General features: G+C 41.5%; 1 protein-coding gene across 2 annotated transcripts in view; it reads right to left on the bottom strand.

Moving 5' to 3' along the window:
* The window catches only part of ube2o (ubiquitin-conjugating enzyme E2O), a 39,140-nt gene that overhangs the window by 4,103 nt on the left and 16,177 nt on the right, over nucleotides 1-18,860 (bottom strand). For both annotated transcript variants that reach the window (XM_074630573.1, XM_074630576.1), the window contains exons 2-20: nucleotides 16,143-16,202; nucleotides 15,618-15,728; nucleotides 12,921-13,018; nucleotides 12,714-12,777; nucleotides 11,625-11,768; nucleotides 11,364-11,473; nucleotides 11,100-11,250; nucleotides 10,727-10,784; nucleotides 8,945-9,110; nucleotides 8,418-8,573; nucleotides 6,240-6,394; nucleotides 4,883-4,995; nucleotides 4,474-4,602; nucleotides 3,300-3,389; nucleotides 2,870-3,197; nucleotides 1,873-2,241; nucleotides 1,573-1,749; nucleotides 1,290-1,426; nucleotides 307-510 (exon numbers count right to left, since the gene is read on the bottom strand). In XM_074630573.1, coding sequence (XP_074486674.1) covers nucleotides 307-510; nucleotides 1,290-1,426; nucleotides 1,573-1,749; nucleotides 1,873-2,241; nucleotides 2,870-3,197; nucleotides 3,300-3,389; nucleotides 4,474-4,602; nucleotides 4,883-4,995; nucleotides 6,240-6,394; nucleotides 8,418-8,573; nucleotides 8,945-9,110; nucleotides 10,727-10,784; nucleotides 11,100-11,250; nucleotides 11,364-11,473; nucleotides 11,625-11,768; nucleotides 12,714-12,777; nucleotides 12,921-13,018; nucleotides 15,618-15,728; nucleotides 16,143-16,202 — 2,820 coding nt within the window. The remainder of the gene's footprint in view (nucleotides 1-306; nucleotides 511-1,289; nucleotides 1,427-1,572; nucleotides 1,750-1,872; nucleotides 2,242-2,869; nucleotides 3,198-3,299; nucleotides 3,390-4,473; nucleotides 4,603-4,882; nucleotides 4,996-6,239; nucleotides 6,395-8,417; nucleotides 8,574-8,944; nucleotides 9,111-10,726; nucleotides 10,785-11,099; nucleotides 11,251-11,363; nucleotides 11,474-11,624; nucleotides 11,769-12,713; nucleotides 12,778-12,920; nucleotides 13,019-15,617; nucleotides 15,729-16,142; nucleotides 16,203-18,860) is intronic.

Consider the following 18,860-nt stretch of genomic DNA (forward strand, 5'->3'; position numbering starts at 1 on the left):
ACTTCTCATTGAGCGGGACTTGGACACAATTACAGACGGGTCAAGCGAAAGGTAATAAAAACATTTGATTTCTCTGTAGGGTCCTTTCCATAATGTTGTCAGACACCTATAATAACAATTTGAGTCAGTAGCAGCTCGGGGCCTCGCAGCTCGTTTTACGGCTGCCGGTTAGGTGGACCAATTTAAAGAACTAGTCACTTTGACAAAAACACAGGGGGAAATAGGGTCCGGGTTGAAAAATACCAAAGTTACCCTTCAATAAGACATCATACCTGCACATACATTAACCGGTAAAACAGCGCTCACCTTGCCGATCCAGGTGCCCAGCAGGCTGACGCAGACCTTGCCGTTGTCGTAGAGGTTGGGATTGAGGCGGCCGCTGCACTGCGACAGGTAGCGGAACAGAGGCGGCACAGATGGGTAGATGTTGGGCAGCTGGATGTCAAACAGGAACAGACCGTCCTCGTAGGGCGTACGAGTCGGCCCTTTGATCAGAGATGAGAACAGGTCCTGTGTCGGAAGAAAGAGAGCGAAGACCTCTATGACCCGTTTTATGATGTACGCAGCAGTCGGCGTAATCTAGACTGTTTGATGTGCACCACTGAGGTTACTGTCGGAGAATGTGATCAGATAAGAGAATAAAGCATCTTAGCTCAAATAAAATAATGAGATGAGGACTGGCAGCTTCTGTCTTAAGGTTGTTATTAATTAGTTTTTAAATATAAACACTGTTTCCCATAAACCCCTGCTGCTTTCATAAACACAGAGGATCCTACTACTTCTCTTTGGTCCTACTCCCTGGTGGTGTTGTTGTTTTGAAGACCAAGAATAAAAGGCTCAATTTATAACATGTGGGCTTATAAAAAGGTCAATAAGATTTTGAGCTCATGGAATGACTCTAAGGATTAATTTCAAAGTCTGTGGTTGTGTATCACCCGCATCTGTGAAGAACTCTGCATGATAAATTCAAGTTTGAAACACGTACATTAAAGTTAGGAGTATGAATTTTGGCCCTGCTGTTACAACTAAAAACAGGTTGTAAATGTGAGTGTATGTGCATCTCTGTGCATGTCTGCTTTAAAAATTGTCTGTATATGTTACGCTTTTAATGCAGGTTTACAAAGGGTGATATACAACCACATGCTTGGAAATTATTTCTGGACATCATCTCACATGCTTGAAATCTTGGCTCTTGTTAGACCATAATATTAGGCTTTTGAAAAGGCAATCATGCAGTGAATTCTGATTTATTTCTACTTTTACTACGGCACTAATGACAGGAAACCCACCATGCGATCCTCAAATGTTTTGACCATGATGCCGTCCGGCAGTGACGTGGCAAGTAGAGCCATTTCCTTCCTCACTGTGCTAAAGAACTTCTTCGCCTCTGCCGGCTGAAACTCCATTTTCTTAAATGAGTGTGTGTCTAAAAAAAAAATAGAGAGACAGATGGTGATTGAAAAGCAATACAGAAAGAAATAGAAATCAACAAATAAATCTTATCTTGTGTGAGGAGGGAATTCATCAAGTTAAACGATGTGTGCATGTCTGGAGTTTGTGTGCATGTCTCACCTGGAGCCCACTCCAGGACAGAGAACACCTCTCCCTTGGCACTGGTGAAGGTGACGCCAGGCTTGCCGCCACTCTGTTGGCACAGTACTGGTGTGTCGCTGAGGAACTCGCTGGGCCATTCTTGTCCACCCACCGGTGTCTGCGGCTCCTGCTGGGGCTTTTCCTCTCCAGCTCGCTCTACCTGAACAGCAACAGGCCAGCAGGTGAGACACAATCTAATGTTGCACTGCTCATCTATTTGGACTGCACCGGCAAATCTGTGCAAATCAACTCCGCCACGTTGTGAATTCCTTTTAACACCTACCTCCATCCCTGCTCCTCCGCTCCCCCCTGCCTCCACTACAGCCTCCATCTTCTCCTCCTCCACGATGGCCACGTTGTCCAGCGTCTTCCTCAGGTTCTCCTGCAGCTTCTTGATGTCGTCCAGGAAGCGCTTCTCCTTGGTGGGTTTCTCCGGGGCCGTGGGCGTCACCGAACTCGCTACATTAGTCGCGGAGGCGGGTTCGGCGGATGTCGGGGAGGTCGGAGAACCGCCGGTCCAGAGCTGCTCAACAGTCATGTTCTTCAGGCTCTCCAGGATCTTCAGGGCCTCTTTCAACTCCCTGAAGCCCCGAGAGGCGCCGTCTTTAATGGGCTTCTCCGCTCCGTTGACTGCTCCTGGAGTCGTTCCTAAGGGTTAGGGTTTATAAGTTTATAGCGAGTATATTTAGAGACAAGTCAAACAGGACAGCAGGTAGAACGTTTTCTGTGATGTGAAAGCATCAATTGATGTTTGAATTCTGTTTTAGTAATCAAAGTTAGTTATTGTTTTGTTTCAAATTCAAGATCAAGACAGAGACAAAATCTGGAGCTCTGTGGCACAGAGGAAGAGACGATATCAGGCTTTGGATACACAGGCAATAGCTATTAGTAGGATCAACCAACTGGGCCTCATGCAAGAACCACTCATACATTTGGTACAATTAGAAAACCACCCCGATTATTTGACGTGTCAATGTTAGGTTTGGTGATTTTCTATATATTTTTTTATTGTCAACACACTTTCTCTCACTTTTTTTCATAACGTCGTCTCATACGAGGGTGCCATCTGTAAAGATACAGATTTCACTAGAAATGTTTGTTTATTAACACTCATCAGTACTATGCAGAATAAAAAGCTCTTATCCTTTTGTCCTGTAGAGGAAAATCTATCACAACACAAGATTCAAGGAGAATTATTTATGTTTTGCATTGTGGAGTTGACACTGTTCCCTTGAAAATGATCAATAATATAAATGTTAGAAAATAAGCTCCCCACCTCCTGCAGAAGCAGGACTAGCAGCAGCCACAGACGCCTCTCCCTCCTCTCCAGGGGCTCCTTTAGTGGGGCTGGTGACCCCGACTTTGCCGCCCTCCTGAGGGGGGATGATGAACGTCGTGGAGCCGGTGGGGGTCGGGGTCGGGGTCGCCGTCTCGGTGACATCTGCGTTGTTGACGTTGTGGCTGTCGTCCTCGGTGGTGAGGCCGTTGTCCGTCTCCCAGCTGTCGCTCTCGTCCTCCCACTCCTCGGTGGACAGGACGCTGCTCGTCTCCTCCACCGAGTCGTAGTCCGTCTCCTCGATCTCAGACTCCACGTTGTAGAGGTGCTGTGTGTGTGTGGGATTATTAGGAGACAATCAGCAACAGACGTCTCACTTCTAATGTTGAAAATGACCTGAATTTCATTTCATTAAAAGATAAACATTTACCTGCGGCAGGACGATGGTCATGGAGTTGTCCGCCCACACAACCTCCACTTTGCTGCTCACATCCACCCTGGACACCTGGCCAACCGACGTCTAAGGGAAGGAGGGGGTAGAGATGCAACCATCATCAACAACTAACAACACATAGTACAATATGACCATTGTGTGTTATACAGATTGTTTTACAGATACAGGTTGAGGTGAACTTGTGATTTAGTATAAAAATGACTGTACTAAGAGAACAAAGCCTCACTATCAGACACTACAGACAGCTGTGATTATTTCTCATTAATAGGACACTATTGGATGCAGGGAGCAATCTACTGATACATTTGATTTTCTTAAAGCTTTACCAGGAGAAGGGCTTAAAGAAAGCACCTTAAGGTTCTTTCTAAAATGCCATGAGGTCATTAAAATGACAACAGTCTATCCCTACGGGGGCATAAATGTGCTTTACCACCAGTTGGATTATGAAACAGTTTGTGGGCAAAGTTGACATTTTGGCCTGCGGGTGGTGCAGGAGAAAAGCTCACGAGTGTCCTAAACAGAAGGGGTTTCTTTTGGGTAGCATGAATGTGTTCTCAATATGTTTCCTGTAATCTAAACGTTTGCACAGCAAAATATTACACGCTCAGTTTCTCAGTTTGCCAGTTTTGAAACAAATGTGGACTTCTGCAGAAGACCGATGTTTGCTTGACATCTCGGCCAAGGAGAACATACAGAATATGCTAAATAAAGTCCACAAAAGTAATGACGTTTATAAGGTCATAAACTGGAGGAGAAGGGATTTGAGTGCCGAGTCAAAGTGAAAAAACTTTAAAAGCAATATTTAAAAGTCTCAGATTCCCTGCACAGAAGTGGCAGCTCTCGAGACGAGAGAGATAAATTCGCTCTTTCGTACACGCCCTTCAGCAACTTATTTTTTTTATTTGGACCGCTTTCATTTGTGCACTGTGAAACAGAACCAGACTAAATGGAAAACGAACCAAAAGTATCAACTTCACTCAGATTTGGTCTCGCCAAACGAACTATGGCTCGTGAAAGAGAGAGGTGTTAACTAAGGCAGTTTGTGGTGCTGTGAAAGTTTATTACCTTATACTGAGAGGTGTTGCCCCCTAGTGAGGGTAGACTAAATATAGTGCATATGAAAGAACAGGAGGTTTCTAATTCTTCTGACCTCATTTTCGCAGTCGTTGTGTCCGTTCTCTGAGTTCCATATTCTGATGACGATGTCGGTGGTGTGGAAGTGGAAATCCGGGTGATCTGCGATGTCGTACACGCTGACATCCTCCTCCATACCGAAGACCTGGAATACAGCAAAAACAGAATACCAGGCCTTTTTCCATTTCTACTATGAAGCTGAAGAGTCACATTCAGCAGCCAGGTATCACAACACAAGACCATCTGCTTAACAGCATATAAAGGAGGAGTGTAGTCAGGTTGCTGTGGTTCACACATACAGCTTTCCATACCTGCATTAAGGCCCCATCCTCTCCTTCTCCCTCTCTCTCTCACATACATAGATATCAAGCTTTCTCATGGTTTCTTTACAAGACAAACGCTGCAGTCTTGTTTTCCTGACTGACCTCCACGTCGTCGCTGCTGGAGTTGAGTTTGATCCACTTGACGACACACGTTCTGCCCTTGTGATCACCGGACTGGATCACACCGTACACTCCCGGGTCCTGGAGGGCTTGGGCTGAGAGAGAGCACGCAAAAAACACATGTACGCACACAGTTTAGAGAGCAAAACAAATAACACAGAATACAAACACTTGAAACTTCTAAATGCAAAGATTTATGACAAAAATGTCAAAAACAGTAAAAACTCATTAACAAGGGTGAGCAAAATCAGCAGCAAAATCATCGGCACTCAGCAGAGATGTCTATCTGAACTGTACAACAAACAGCTGATCCATTATTTCAGACACCCACTGCATTAAGAACTTAAGTTTCTGCCCTCTGGTTCCCGCCTCAGACAACCATCAGTCAAAACTAACCGATAAAAATTATCTTTCATACCCTATGCCATTTCACTGCTAATTCTGTAAAGTACGGGTAGCATCAGCACATCCTACCATGCTTGTTCTTTTCTTCTTTTCATTAACTAATATTGTAAAACAAGGCAAAAGTGAGCACGGCTCGCATACCCCCGTTCACCACTTGACCCCTACTAAAGTAGGGCCAAAGGATTTGTCCTTTAGGAACTAATGGAATTAGTCTATTGAGCACAATGTAGTTTGTTATTATCTCACCTTCCTCAAGTCCAGGGTGGCCAAAATTTTTGACATTTTTTGAAATGTTTGCCATCCTGGACTTCTAACCCCCAAAAGGCACAACTAGACCACTCTGTCAACCATCATACCAAATTTGAAGTTTGTAAGTTAAATAGTTTCCGAGTCCTGCTCCGGAAATTAAAGTGTGACACGCGAACAGACGGAAGGACGGACATGCGGAGCGCTATATACCCCCGACTACGTTGTATATAATTATAATTATAAACTCAATGTACTAACATTTTTGTACTTCAAGGTTTCACCTTTTTACCCCCTGTATTTAAGTGTTTTTTAGTATGTGGTGATGTATGTGTGGTTTGTTGTTATTGGTACTGCGGCAAAACCAATTGCCCTTCGGGGACAAATAAAAGGTCTTGAACTTGAAATATTTGTATGAAAGAAAATGGAAACTGTAGTTGTACGTAACATCGAAGCCTTTAACATACGTCTCTGTAATTTCAGTCTATTTCACAGAAACACAAACTTGGCATAGTTTCAGCAAAATGACCTAGATACTGTAGGTACGAGGTGGCAGAGCGGCCTATATACAAAAGCTCATTGAAAGTCCACAGGGACAGAAATCTGACTGCGTCTTCACCGGTCTGAAGAAGTGCAATGAAACAACAAAATTCAAAAAAAAAAATGTAATTAAACTAATTTTCCTTACGCCGTTTGTCTACTACGAAGTCCCCGGGACAAAACTCGTGGCTGTCGAGGTGCTGGATGGGTATGAGGTCGTTTGATCGGATCCCCCTCTCCACCTGCCCGTCCTTCCACATCACATCAGCCGTGGTCTTTGTGGACACGACTTCCACTGCAACCCTGCACAAACACACAAAGGGAAATGTTAAAAACTCTGCCTTGTCTGTTTTGGGCTCAACCACTGAACTTTAAGACTCTAACTTGTCCTCCTTTGAACAGAGATGGATTATTTTGGCTTTTCCAACAGCTAAACGGATACTACTGACACCCCCACCCCCTTATGAAGAATGGGCTACAACAATGGCTCAACTGGCTGCTTATGAGAAGGTGACATACTCCCTATTAAACAAGTTTGACCAGTATATGTTTACATGGTACGTTTTACATCTGTTACTGTAATTTAGGTCAATTTAGTAATCCAGTGCCATTAATAGACTGCAGTGCTTAACCTTGGAGAGGATGCCAGCGTGTTTTTACCCCTTTTCCCTTTTAGCACATGTATATATGGGAGTCTGATTCTGACAGATCTCCTGTTAAGTGAAGTGGTGCTTGTCTGTTTTGGTCTTAAATTTTAACAAATGTTGAATATATAAAAAAATAAAACAAACTCTGCCTTGCTTTTTTAGTACAGAGGACAATTTCCCTTTTCATCACTCATCAAAAAAAGGAAAAGCTGCTGTACAGTAAGATATTTCTGCTACTGTTTTCTTCCTATCCTGTTCCTCTTATCGACTGAATCATTCATCTTCACTGAGCCACTACATTCATCTCCCCTCTCGGCATTTTGGGACCTCAATATTCCCTCTCATTCTCTAGATCTCAGTTCGTCCTCTCTTCATTTTGTCCTGCCTCACTGCCATCCAGCTCCTTAAAAAAACTAACTCAATTATTTTATAATTGAATAGGAAACACAGAATCATGCTACAGTAATCTGTCACCGTTATCCCCTTTTGGGAGAACGTGAGTCTTATGGCAACTAAATGGCAACGAACAGAAGATCTGCAGTGTTGTGGTTTGATTGGTGATGGGAAACAAACAAGAGAGTTTGTTGAGTCTGTTTTGTAAACGGAGGACGAGTGTGACAGCGTGTGGTTGAGGAAATGACACCATCAGTATTCGGCACTGAAAGACTTTCTGTGTTGCGGCTGCTCTGGTGTCAGTGACAGACAGATCGAGACATGAGCCCTTTGACAAACAAGAGAGAGGTCGGCGGGACGCACAGCACACACTGTTGTCAGTTTTCTGGGGTGAGCAGCTATTGGCTGCTTTAACAGTCGGTAACAGATGATGTCACGGGTCTCATGATCACACCAAATTCCTGAAACAGTTGTGAGGGGGGAACTAAATGGGTAGGAAGCACCGTCACCAGACCCATCAGCCTAATAGATCTGACAAATATCACATTTCAGCTGTTTCCCAGACTTAAAGAGGACCTATTATGCTTTTGTGCTTTTTCCCTTTCCTTTAGTGTGTTATATAGTTTGTTTGTGCATGTAAAAGGTCTGCAAAGTCACAAAGCCCAAAGTCCACGCCAAAGGGAGTTACTCTCACCCACAGAAACACTGCTCCTTTTCTTTCATAACTTGGTGATGTCACCAAGTAACACATTTGCATAATACCTCCCTAGCGGCTAGTTTGGCTCGCCCTAAAACAAAGCTAGTTAGAGCAGAGCTGGAGCAGAGTCTGAAGAGCTTGGTTCGGTTGACCAATCAGAGCAGACTGGGCTTTTTGAGAGGGCGGGGCAGGAGGTTAAACGGAGCGTTTCAGACAGAGGGTGAAAAGAGGTGCTGCAGTACAGCCGGTATGAGAAAAGTAAAGCGTTTTTTGAAGATTAAAGCATTTAAACATGTTCTAGTAGAAACCCAAAATACAAGTTTGCACCTGAAAATGAGCACAGTATGTCATATTTTTTTTAAAAAGGCACTGGATCACTCATTTGTCACTTTTGAGAAACGCAGTCACCACAGTGGTGATGAGTCACTAAATCTACAGGAAAGTTGACCAACAGTTGGAAAGACAGTAAGAAGTGAAGAGGGTATGAATGGATGAATAATAGGTAGAAGAATGAATGAAAGAAACTAAGAAAAGTACAAAGCAGTGCAAGCAACAAACACACAGTGGAAGAAGGAGTTTTGTTACCCACCGGTCTCCAGGCTTGAACTCGCGGGAGAACTTGGTCCTCTTCTTCTTGTGCTTCCTCTTCAGGTTACGGATGGAGAGCGGGATGCTCTTCTTACGGTTGGTTCCCAGACCGCCGCTCTGAGAAGAGGCCGTGGAACTGGCCGACGACGTCAGAGAGCTGCAACCAGGATTAGTCACATGTTAACGTCTCTTTTATTCATACACACTGTACACACATACATACACAGGATAGCTGTCCTCTTATAGTTTGGTCCGCAAAAGTAAGAAAATAGTGAAAAAAAGCCCTCAAACCTATAGATATTCCTTCTAAAATCATAGAATCACCTTTAAGAAGCTAAAACCAGAGAATTTTTTGTAGTTTTGCTGAAACTGAACTGCGGCCATAGCAACGGTCTGTTATGAAGAAATAACAGACCATAGAGCGCCATGATTGACCAATCAGAATCGAGTATTCAACAAAGCCGTGTAATAAATTACTCTATTAATCTATTTAAAAACAAACAACCAAATAAGTAAATTTGAACAGACCTGGTGTCGTCAGTGTCTTCAGCACCCTCGTCGTCAGCGTCCTGCTCCCCGTGTTCAACCGAGGGGTCGCTGGTGTTCTGGGAGTCCGAAGGGTTCTGGACGGGCACCACTGGGCCGTTGTTGTTGTTGGGATGAGACGAGTCTGTCTGCTCTGATTTGTGCTCCCCTGGTGAGAGATAACACAGATGAGTACACGTTACAATTTCAATTTAAGAGTAGTGAGGCATAGGGAAAAATCATATATTACTTCTTCTGTTTCTGTGGTGAAAAATGAAAACTGGTGAAAAACAATACGCTCATAGTCTGAGTACTTAAGGTTTTTATTTTGCTATGGCTTTACAGAAACAGAGAGAGAGACACGGCCATCATCTATTTCCATATATCCATATATCTATTTTCCTGGATCATGGGCTGCATGCCAAAGCTCTTAATTGCATCCCTGTTTCCCTCACTTGCGTCTCATCCTTGCGTCTTAGTCCCTCCCACCAGGGAAGCATGGAGAGACGCAAGGAAACCATGCGAGGAGAGAGGAAACGAGGAAATACGATTTAAGCGACATGGGACGGTCGTTTCCTCTGAAGCGTCACGTGAAGCGACGTCCGTTTCTGATGACAGCAGCAGCTGATCACAGCTGGATCAGCTGTCAGTCAACTTTAACAGCTGTTTGTGTCTGAACTGTAGTAATACTAATAAAGACAAGTGCAAGCTGCAGTCTGTATTTCTACTGTGGACTGCTTAGAGGCTCAGGAAACATCTCTACTGGCACAATAACTTTACATTATTTATTCATTATTAGCGTCTGTAGTTATTGATATTCTGATTGTGAGTTAATTATTTCATAACCCAGAATATGACTATGGTGTTTTTTGAACACTGTACATTATTTATTAGGCTAAAGGGAAATGTAAATGATGTATATCAAACCCGACGTTCAGGAATCATCAGCCTCATGTGACTGAATGGAAATGAGGATAATGATGTAAAAGGTGTTTGTTGCTGACAGACAGACAGACTCTCCTTTTCGCTCTGACTTTAATAGTTTCATTAATAAAAGTTAACGGGGGAAATAACAGATCATGAAAAGAAAAATCATTCTAATAAATGCAGAAAGTTATTTTAAGTCAGTTTGTCAGGTGTTATAAACCCCTCTGACGGTCAGGCTGCTTCACTGACGGTGTGTGAAGCAGAGCTACTGCAGGTCCTTCTGCTGCTGCTCAGAGCTTCAATTAACACACATTTGAACTAGATGGTGAATCAGAAGACAACTAAACTATAAAACGTTTAATCTGTGATCTGTTTTCACTCCGGTATGAAACTCCAGTGATGTTGAGAGGTAAAGTTATCAGATCAGTCTGATCGGCAGCAGCGTCCAATCAGTAACTGATATCCAATAAGGGGGCGTGTCGGTCGGCAAAAGACTTCCGTGCAGGATACACTGGTGTATCCTCGCTCATAGCTCCTCCGTCAAGCCTCCTCGATCCTCGATCCTCGATCCTCGATGCACAAATAAGGGCTTTGGAACGGTCTTCAAAATGGCGCACCAGAACTACTTCCGGTTCAAGCAAGGATCGAGGAGCGAGGAAATGAAAATTAAGAGCTTTGGAACGCACCCATGCAGACAGATACAGTGTGTTTCTGAGCTGCACTCCAGCACAATTTCCAATTAGTCCGTTCCCTCTATACTGGGGACGGTCTGATGTCTCACAGGAACTTTATATGTGTGTGCGTGTATTGTATGTTCCTCTGGATACTGTATTTTCTCTTCAGAGTGTTGTTTGGTACCTTGTGCGTCGACGTTCTCCGTCTTCTTCCCTGAATCCTTCTTGAACATCCTTTTCAACTGCAGGAAACACACACACGCAGAGTGAGAGTTTGAAGATGATCAAAAATACCTCACAGTTTACAAGTACTGACAGTCTCTGTAATACCGAGGGGTATCCAACATTCAAAGACAACTTTCTTAAAATGCACCTGGCACCCTGATCGTCCCTGTTCATTAACTTCTCGTGTAAAACAGCTGATTTTAAGTGTTAATAAGCTCCTGAGGGGATAACAGGCTGTATCAGCTAACAAGTTCTTCATATATTCTGTAAAAGAGCACAATTAAATCTATACTCTGACATATATGAGTAAATGTAACACATTTTATCCTCACCTTTCTGGCCACGGGGTCTTCGGGCAGGACAGGGGCACCCTCGGGTCCTTCACAGGTGATGCGCGTGGCGTCCCCCTTAGCAGGGAATACATATAGGGCCCTCTCTCCCAGCTGCCTCTGGGTGTGGTCGTAGTATCCTAGACGCCTCACCCTAAACCGGCGCGGTAGCATTACCCCGCGGGCAACAAGACAACAGTTTCAGTTTGTATCTGTTCTGCAGACATAAATCTGTGTGAGGACTTAGTGATGAATATTGAGACTGACCTGCAGAGATTCTCCTGTGTGATGGTGGAGGCAGGCGGATAGACGCTGTCTGATCCTTTGGGAGAGTAGCTCTTTGTGATCCACGTCACCTTCAGTTCAACCACTTTCACCTGAGGAGCATCGTGACATCACAGAGATAATTTAGGCAATTTAAGATACAAAAGTTACGTGTAAAAGCCCCAATTTATTCAAATATATGACTCCAAATACAGTTGGCCATTAAGAAGGAGAAAAAAGAAAGGGCCGTCATCATCGTCTCACCTCTTCTACCACCACCCTGAACTTGCACTTCCTGCTGAGGACAGGTTTGACCCCCGACAGCCACTGCACGTTAGAGAAGACTTTGGCCGGACCGATCAGGACCTGGCCTGGGTAGAAACCATACGCCTCGTCGAAGAACAGACCCTGAAGAACAAACACAGTAACAAGGACACAATATGACTAAAGACCTGAGAACATTAAGAATTTGTTTTGTTTTTTCAAAATCTTTATAATTTTTTATTTTTTTGCAGACATGGCAAAAGGTCATCATATCCGTGTTTCCATGACATGAAATAAAAATATAGAAAGAGGACCCCGCAGCCCATGTTGGTATACAAAAGAAAAATTTAAAAAAATAAAAAATTTGTAAAAATAAATGAATAAAAAAGATAAGTAAATAAATAAATAAATAAAATTAAATAATAGATTTGCCTTTAAAAAAAAGGAAATATGATGATGATTTATCAGCCGTTAGAGCCAACACAAAGATGCATTTATTCAACACGTACAAATGTATTATTATTAATATTATTATCATTATATTCAACAACTAAAACAAATTCACATTAAAGTTAAGTTAAACAATATTTTAAATGGACATTTTCGCACATTAAATAAAAAAATAAAAAATGCAAACATGAAAACCTTCTGGGAAAAATAGATATTAAAAATAAAACACAACTGATGTGTAGATCTAAACAGTCACTTTTCAGTTTTTCTGAAAATGTAAAATCTCATTAATAAGTGTTGGAGAGGACATGGTGCACCACCGACCTGTCAAGAATAGTCTGAAATGCAAAATAGTTTTCTAGAAAGGGGCAAGCACTTACAATACTTCCTCTTGTTCTTATGCAAACTAGACCTACATGCATGTAAATATCCAACTACGGATGGATATTACACTCAGTATATAATCAGGACAGGCTGCGAATCGCATAAAACAATTATAACTATAGAATATAACATAAGAACTATTAACAGACTATATGAACCAGCTTTTTGTACAGGGATCTGACCCCTGACAACCAGCTGTCTGTTCAGGAAGGATGAACCTGATCAGGTGACAGATAAGAGCTCGTGGCTACGTACCGAATCACTGACATGAGGACAGACGTCGTACAGCTTGGCACCGTCCTCAACACTCATGGAGCACCTGGAGGGAGGCAGAGAGAGGGAGGCGAGAGGTTGACGTTCACTGGATTTGGCACTGATGAAATGTGTGCCAGCATGTCGCCAACAGACTCTAAACATGGTCACAGTACACGCTGTTTAATCACACACACGAATAGAGCCTACCTGGCTCCGTTGGAGAGCTTGAGGATGATGTGATTCGTCAGGTCGTACACTTTCCCCAGCCAGAAGTCGTAGGCGATGTAGTCGCCGTACATAAAAGACTAGAAAGAACATAATGACAAGAAGAAAACTATCAATATTACATTTTATCAAAGTGACACAATAATTGTGAGGGTGCAGAGTAATCGCTTGCAGATCAGCTTCATTTTCTACTCTGAAAGACCAACCATGCCAGGGCTTCATATTCAATTCACCCCTTTCAGGTCCCTGAAGCACTGTGCTAGGTTAAGGGATAATGTACAGTGAGCTGGTCATTGTTGTGAAATAAACCCTGACAGGGCGAAGTGGCACCCTGACGCAAAGCGGAGGGTCTTTGCGTCGTCCTGAAAGGGTTTATTTCACAACAGTGACCCGCTAGCTGTACATTATCCTGCTTATTACACGGCTACTTACTCAAGAAATCAAATAATTTGACACAAAAAACGTTCCGCTAGAGTCCGACATCAGAACTAACAACGGTTCTCTGCTATAAAGAAATAACAGACCGTAGAATGCCGTGATTCACCGATCAGAATCGGGTATTCAACAAAAGCCATGTAATAATGTATTGTCAAATAAGGTTGAGACCCCTCGACCGCCCAGACGCCGCCGTGAATCCCCTAGACCACGTGAACACAACCATGGGGTCTTTAGATCATACAACCGTCCTCACCAATTGCCTCAGGCACGTAAACGCTGTTACAAGTGAACAGCAAAGGACTCTTAAAGGCACAGAGTATGTAATCACCAATCAATGTGACTAAATATGATAGCCAAAGTGTTAATTATGCATATTGGAAGTAAGCGAATGACAGTAATGATTTATGACCAGGATTGTGTAACCCTTTGAAAGTTTTAAAATGTAAAAACTCTAGGCCTCATGTCTTGTGACATGTAACATATAGGGGAAGTGAGCCTCCGGTTGAGTAACAATAGAACTGTATAGAATCATATAGAATCATATGGAATGTGACCAACACCAAAGACAGATGCCTTGGACTATTGAGCAAGACTGTTCAACAACCATGACTATTTTGGGCTTCTGGGAAGAGAGAGGGGGGTGAAACTGGGTGTGTGGCACATGCACACACACACACAAACACACACACACATTTTGAGATAAACATTTTGGAAAAAAAGCACATTTTGGGTTCTTCCTTCGTACGCGATTGCCGGAGCTAGTCTGGATTCTTCTGTCGGGTTGGATCACACCTAAAAAGAAGCTAGAAGTTGCAGGACCGTGCTCAAAACCGGCGGAGAGAGAAGCAAGCAGCTGAAGAGGATTTTTGATAAAAATAATACACAGTGACGATGGAAAGAAGATGGGAGATCACGCTGCATCGGGAGGATTAGCTCTTGTGTGTGGGGGTGTTCGGTTCAGCAGTTGTGGAGAAACTGCAACGGCCGCGCGGTAAACTCCCCCTCTCTCTTTTTTTCTCATAAAGTTATGACTTTATTCTTGTAATTTACGACTTTTTTCTTGTAATATGACTTTATTCTTGTAATATTACAACTTTTTTCTCGTTATATTACGACTTTTTTCTCACAAAGTTATGACTTTATTCCCATAACATTACGACTTTTTTCTCGTAATATTATGACTTTAATCTCGAAATCTCAGATTTGTTGTCCCTCAATGTGGCCCTAATACTCCGTCGTACATTTGCACTTTGGCCCTCACTGCATTAGACTTACTGTATATACTATATACTTAGACTATAAGCTGTGTTACCTTCATCACAATGATCAAATGTTTTGCGGCTCCGGACAGATTTTCTCTTTTTTTTTTTTGACTAAAATGGCTCTTTTGATAGTAAAGGTTGCTGACCCCTGTTCTAGACCAACCCTATCATCAACAACGACTGAAGTGAATCATCTGGTACCAAATACAGATTTGAGTATTAGGTATACCATAATACTGATAATTTTTGTGTTTATCATTTTACATTTATTCAAATAAACAAACATTATCCTTTAACATAATGCAATAAAACACACTCCTGACCAATCATATTTAACAACAATGACAGGCTGTATTTTTAACATCTTAATCGCTGACTAAAAAAGACACTCCACAGACACTTTTAAATCACATTTGATAATATTTATTAGATTATCAAATGTGATTTTAGAACTATATAGTTTGGTATTAATTATCAGAAAAAAATTATAATGGCTACATCTCAGTACATAAACCGTCATCAGGCATTTGTTACCGTGCTCTGAAACGTAGTTTGTCAATAAATGTAAGTGTTGACAGTGTGTGGAAGCTAGTTTCACCTGTCTGTAAACCATAGACTGTATCTAAGAGGTGAACGTAGTAACTGTGGCAAAACCCATTGGTTTGTGGGCTGCCGTTTTGAAGCCTCGAGTTCAGCATTTTGGCCGTCGCCAACTTGTTTTTTTGCAACCATAAGAGGGTGGAGTTATTGTATATACAACTGAACAATGAATAAGACATTTTAGGGGACCAAAGTTGTAAGTTGTAAGACGAAAAACATGGCTTTACTTTTCGGACCCACTGCTGTATACAGGTGTGCAAAATTTCACTTTTTATGTATAAGTAGAAATATAATTAGTTCTAAATTACATTACTTGCATAGTACATGTAAAATGAAGTGGTGCCATAAATGTATTTGTCTTCAGTAAAAAATGTCTTACCCAGATGTGCTGCAGGTCTTTGCTGTTAACTGGATACAGAACACAGTTTGTTCCCACCAGTTTCACTGCACACTCGATGTCAATGTTGGTCACAATACCACACTGGTTGTCCTGTAATGCAACAAAGACAAGTTCAGTCTATCATCATATCAATTATCATCACTGCTGCAGCTTCCTGTTCATCAACAGAAACATATTGCTTGTAAGCTTTTTAACGGTATGTGAACAAGACAACACTTGAATTTCAACCCAAAAAGGAAAAGTATTTGTATTCAGATTGGGAGCCGTTGCACCGCGTTAACACAGAAAGTCTCCTTTTAGTCCTTTGTAAGTGTCGACCTGCAATAATATTCCAGTCATGTCTGATGCAGCAAATGGAACAGAGCGGTGAACAGTGACATGACTGACAAAGACAGAGAGAGAGAGGGACTTGATTGAAAGAAAGCTAGAAATAACAAGAAGGTATGAGAGTGGTGAAGTGAAATAGGGAGAGCTATATAGACGAAGAAACAAAACTGTACTCACATTAGAATGATTTCGTCGCACGATGTCTCTAATGACGATAGATCGATCTTCAAGTTTCAGCTGTAAAAGAAAGACAGAAAAGGTTAGGAAATGGTGGCTGGGTGTCATCTTTCAGAAATCTCACACCGACAGTAGCTGCTGCATGTCGGTCAGTGAAACTGGATCATTTTCTTTTTTGTAATTATATTTTTTATTGATAGCAACAAACATACTTTCATGAAATGAATGCTGTACTTTAAAGGGGACATACATCCTGCTCATTTTCAGGTTCATGTTTGTATTTTGGGTTTCTACTAGAACATGTTTACATGCTTTAATGTTCAAAAAACACGTTATTTTTCTCATACTGTCTGTCTGAATATACCTGTATTTACCCTCTGTCTGAAATGCTCCGTTTTAGCGCATTTCAACGGAATGGCAACGGAATTGCGTTGCGAGGAAACAGCTTGGGTCCATGTTTATATCCTGTCAACTGATGACGTTCACATACACTGAATCAGGAAATAAACTGGGACACATTTAGTATGTTTACGTTTAAAACTGAAATGGTCTAAATATTGTAGATTTGTGACATCACAAATGGACAGAAATCCTAACGGCTTGTTTCAAACGCACAGTTTCTGTGTATTTCTCCGTGGATTGAGTGTCTTGATACTTTCAGAGTATTTATATATCACATAAACCTGCTTTATAATATAAAATACATGAAAATCTAACTTTTTACAATATGGGACCTTTAAGATTTGTTATACATAGAAAAACAAAACAATGCAAACTATGAACAAATAGGGTTTAACCGCCATAATTATGTACGTCATTATTTGAAATGTTTGTTTACACAATAGTATTTAAAAATGTCTTTTCTTTAATATTGATTTGCTCGTATTAACACACAGGAACAAATGTTTGGGTCTTATGTTGTGCGGGGACACATTTAGTTGGCGCAATTTCCATCTGGAAGACATGTGAAGCAGCAGAAGACTTTATTCTCCGCTCAAATATTTAAGTTTTAAGTTTAAGATGATTGCATTGCCGCATCTGAAGTTATCGATAGAGGATATCACCATTTTCTTATGATAACAGCAGAGGAGAACTCTTCACATCAATGACCCTGTGATGAACCCTGAATAAGATATTTTTTTTATTTCCTTTTAGCAGGTACAGTTGTACAGCACAGTCACGTGTTTTAAGACACAACAGGGTCATAAGTGTCCTTAGGAGGCAGTCCGTGAGCTTCGGTATCCCCTCAATGTCCATACAGTACATTGTTCCATTAAGTAGGGATGAATAATATTTTTTTTCCATAGGCCCAGAGAAAACATAAATTTACAGGGAGGAAAAATAACATGTCTATTTATACTTATATTAGGAGAGAAGAGGAGAAGATAAATATAGAAAAGGAATTGAAAAAGAATAAATAAATAGATAAATAATAAAAATAAAATAAAATGATTGATAAAGTTAGAAAATAGAAGTAAAAAAATAGAATAGGAATAATAATAAACAAAAATAAAGAAAGAAAACTAAATAGGGAAAAATATATATATATATAAAATTAAATTAAATTAAAGAGAAACAAAGTAAATAGATATAATAAAACACAACGAAAAAATAAATAAATACCAACAAAAATGAAAAGAAGAATACCTGAAGAAGATCTTTTGAAATTAAACTCCACATAAATCACATCCACACTTAGATCACGACAACATCGCTGATATGATTTGTCACGGCCTTGTCTTGTCCCCGCTCGCAGCCATGAAGACGGCAACATGCACAGTCAGCAGAGAGGTGACGCCCCCCGAAAGCAGATCAAATGATTTTGCCATCCAAAACAAGGGAGACACATTTCACTGAGCTGGCCAGCGTGAGTCTCTACTGTGAGCACACTGAAGGAGTCAGCAAACATATTGTCACTATCAATTATTAATCAACACATTGACATAAAAATAGGACTTGTGAAACGACAGGGTTTACAACTACAGAACCCACAGCTTGATGGACAGATGGGAGCAAAACAGCGTTGATCGAGAACTACAAGCCCGGAGAGACACGGGCTGGAAAACCGGAGCCGCCGGGCCAAACTTGGCACCGGCTCAGCTCCCAGAGTCGCGGTGGGAAACCTTGTTCCCGTGAGCTAAATTTCGCTGTGTCACACTTCGCCCGTTAACGGGCATTCAGACTAAAAATAGCCCTGAATTAAAAAGGTGTTGTTGGGGCCTTGAGGCTTCAGGCACCAGCGAGATGATTAAATATGATCCAGGAAGGCTAGTTTGAGCAGTAGATCAATGAGAGACTGGAGGCTCAGACAGCGAAACACTGAACAGTGTTTTATAACAACAGCATAAGACTTATAAGACTTAACAGTACAAGACAGGATTTTACAACTCTGGGAAATCATCATTTCATCCTCCGTCGCAACAATCCTGAGGTAAACATCAAAAGTCTGTGATAACGTTACGAAGCAATCCACCTATGCTGTGCCTTGCTATATGACATCATGTTGCGTTGCGGTAAAAGTTGAGTTAGGGTCAACTTTTTTGCCAGATGACCCTCCATGGCCTCATTGAAGTGTTTATTTATTTATTCATTCATTGTTTTTAAGACTATTAACTATTTTAAGACAATTTAAGACTACACAACATAACAAAAAATATATAATATACAGTGCAGGAAGAGGTTTTTTTTCCCATGCAGTGATGTTGTCCATCTCAACAC

The sequence above is a fragment of the Sebastes fasciatus genome, chromosome 3 (genome assembly GCF_043250625.1).
Source record: "Sebastes fasciatus isolate fSebFas1 chromosome 3, fSebFas1.pri, whole genome shotgun sequence".
Lineage (NCBI taxonomy): Eukaryota > Metazoa > Chordata > Actinopteri > Perciformes > Sebastidae > Sebastes > Sebastes fasciatus.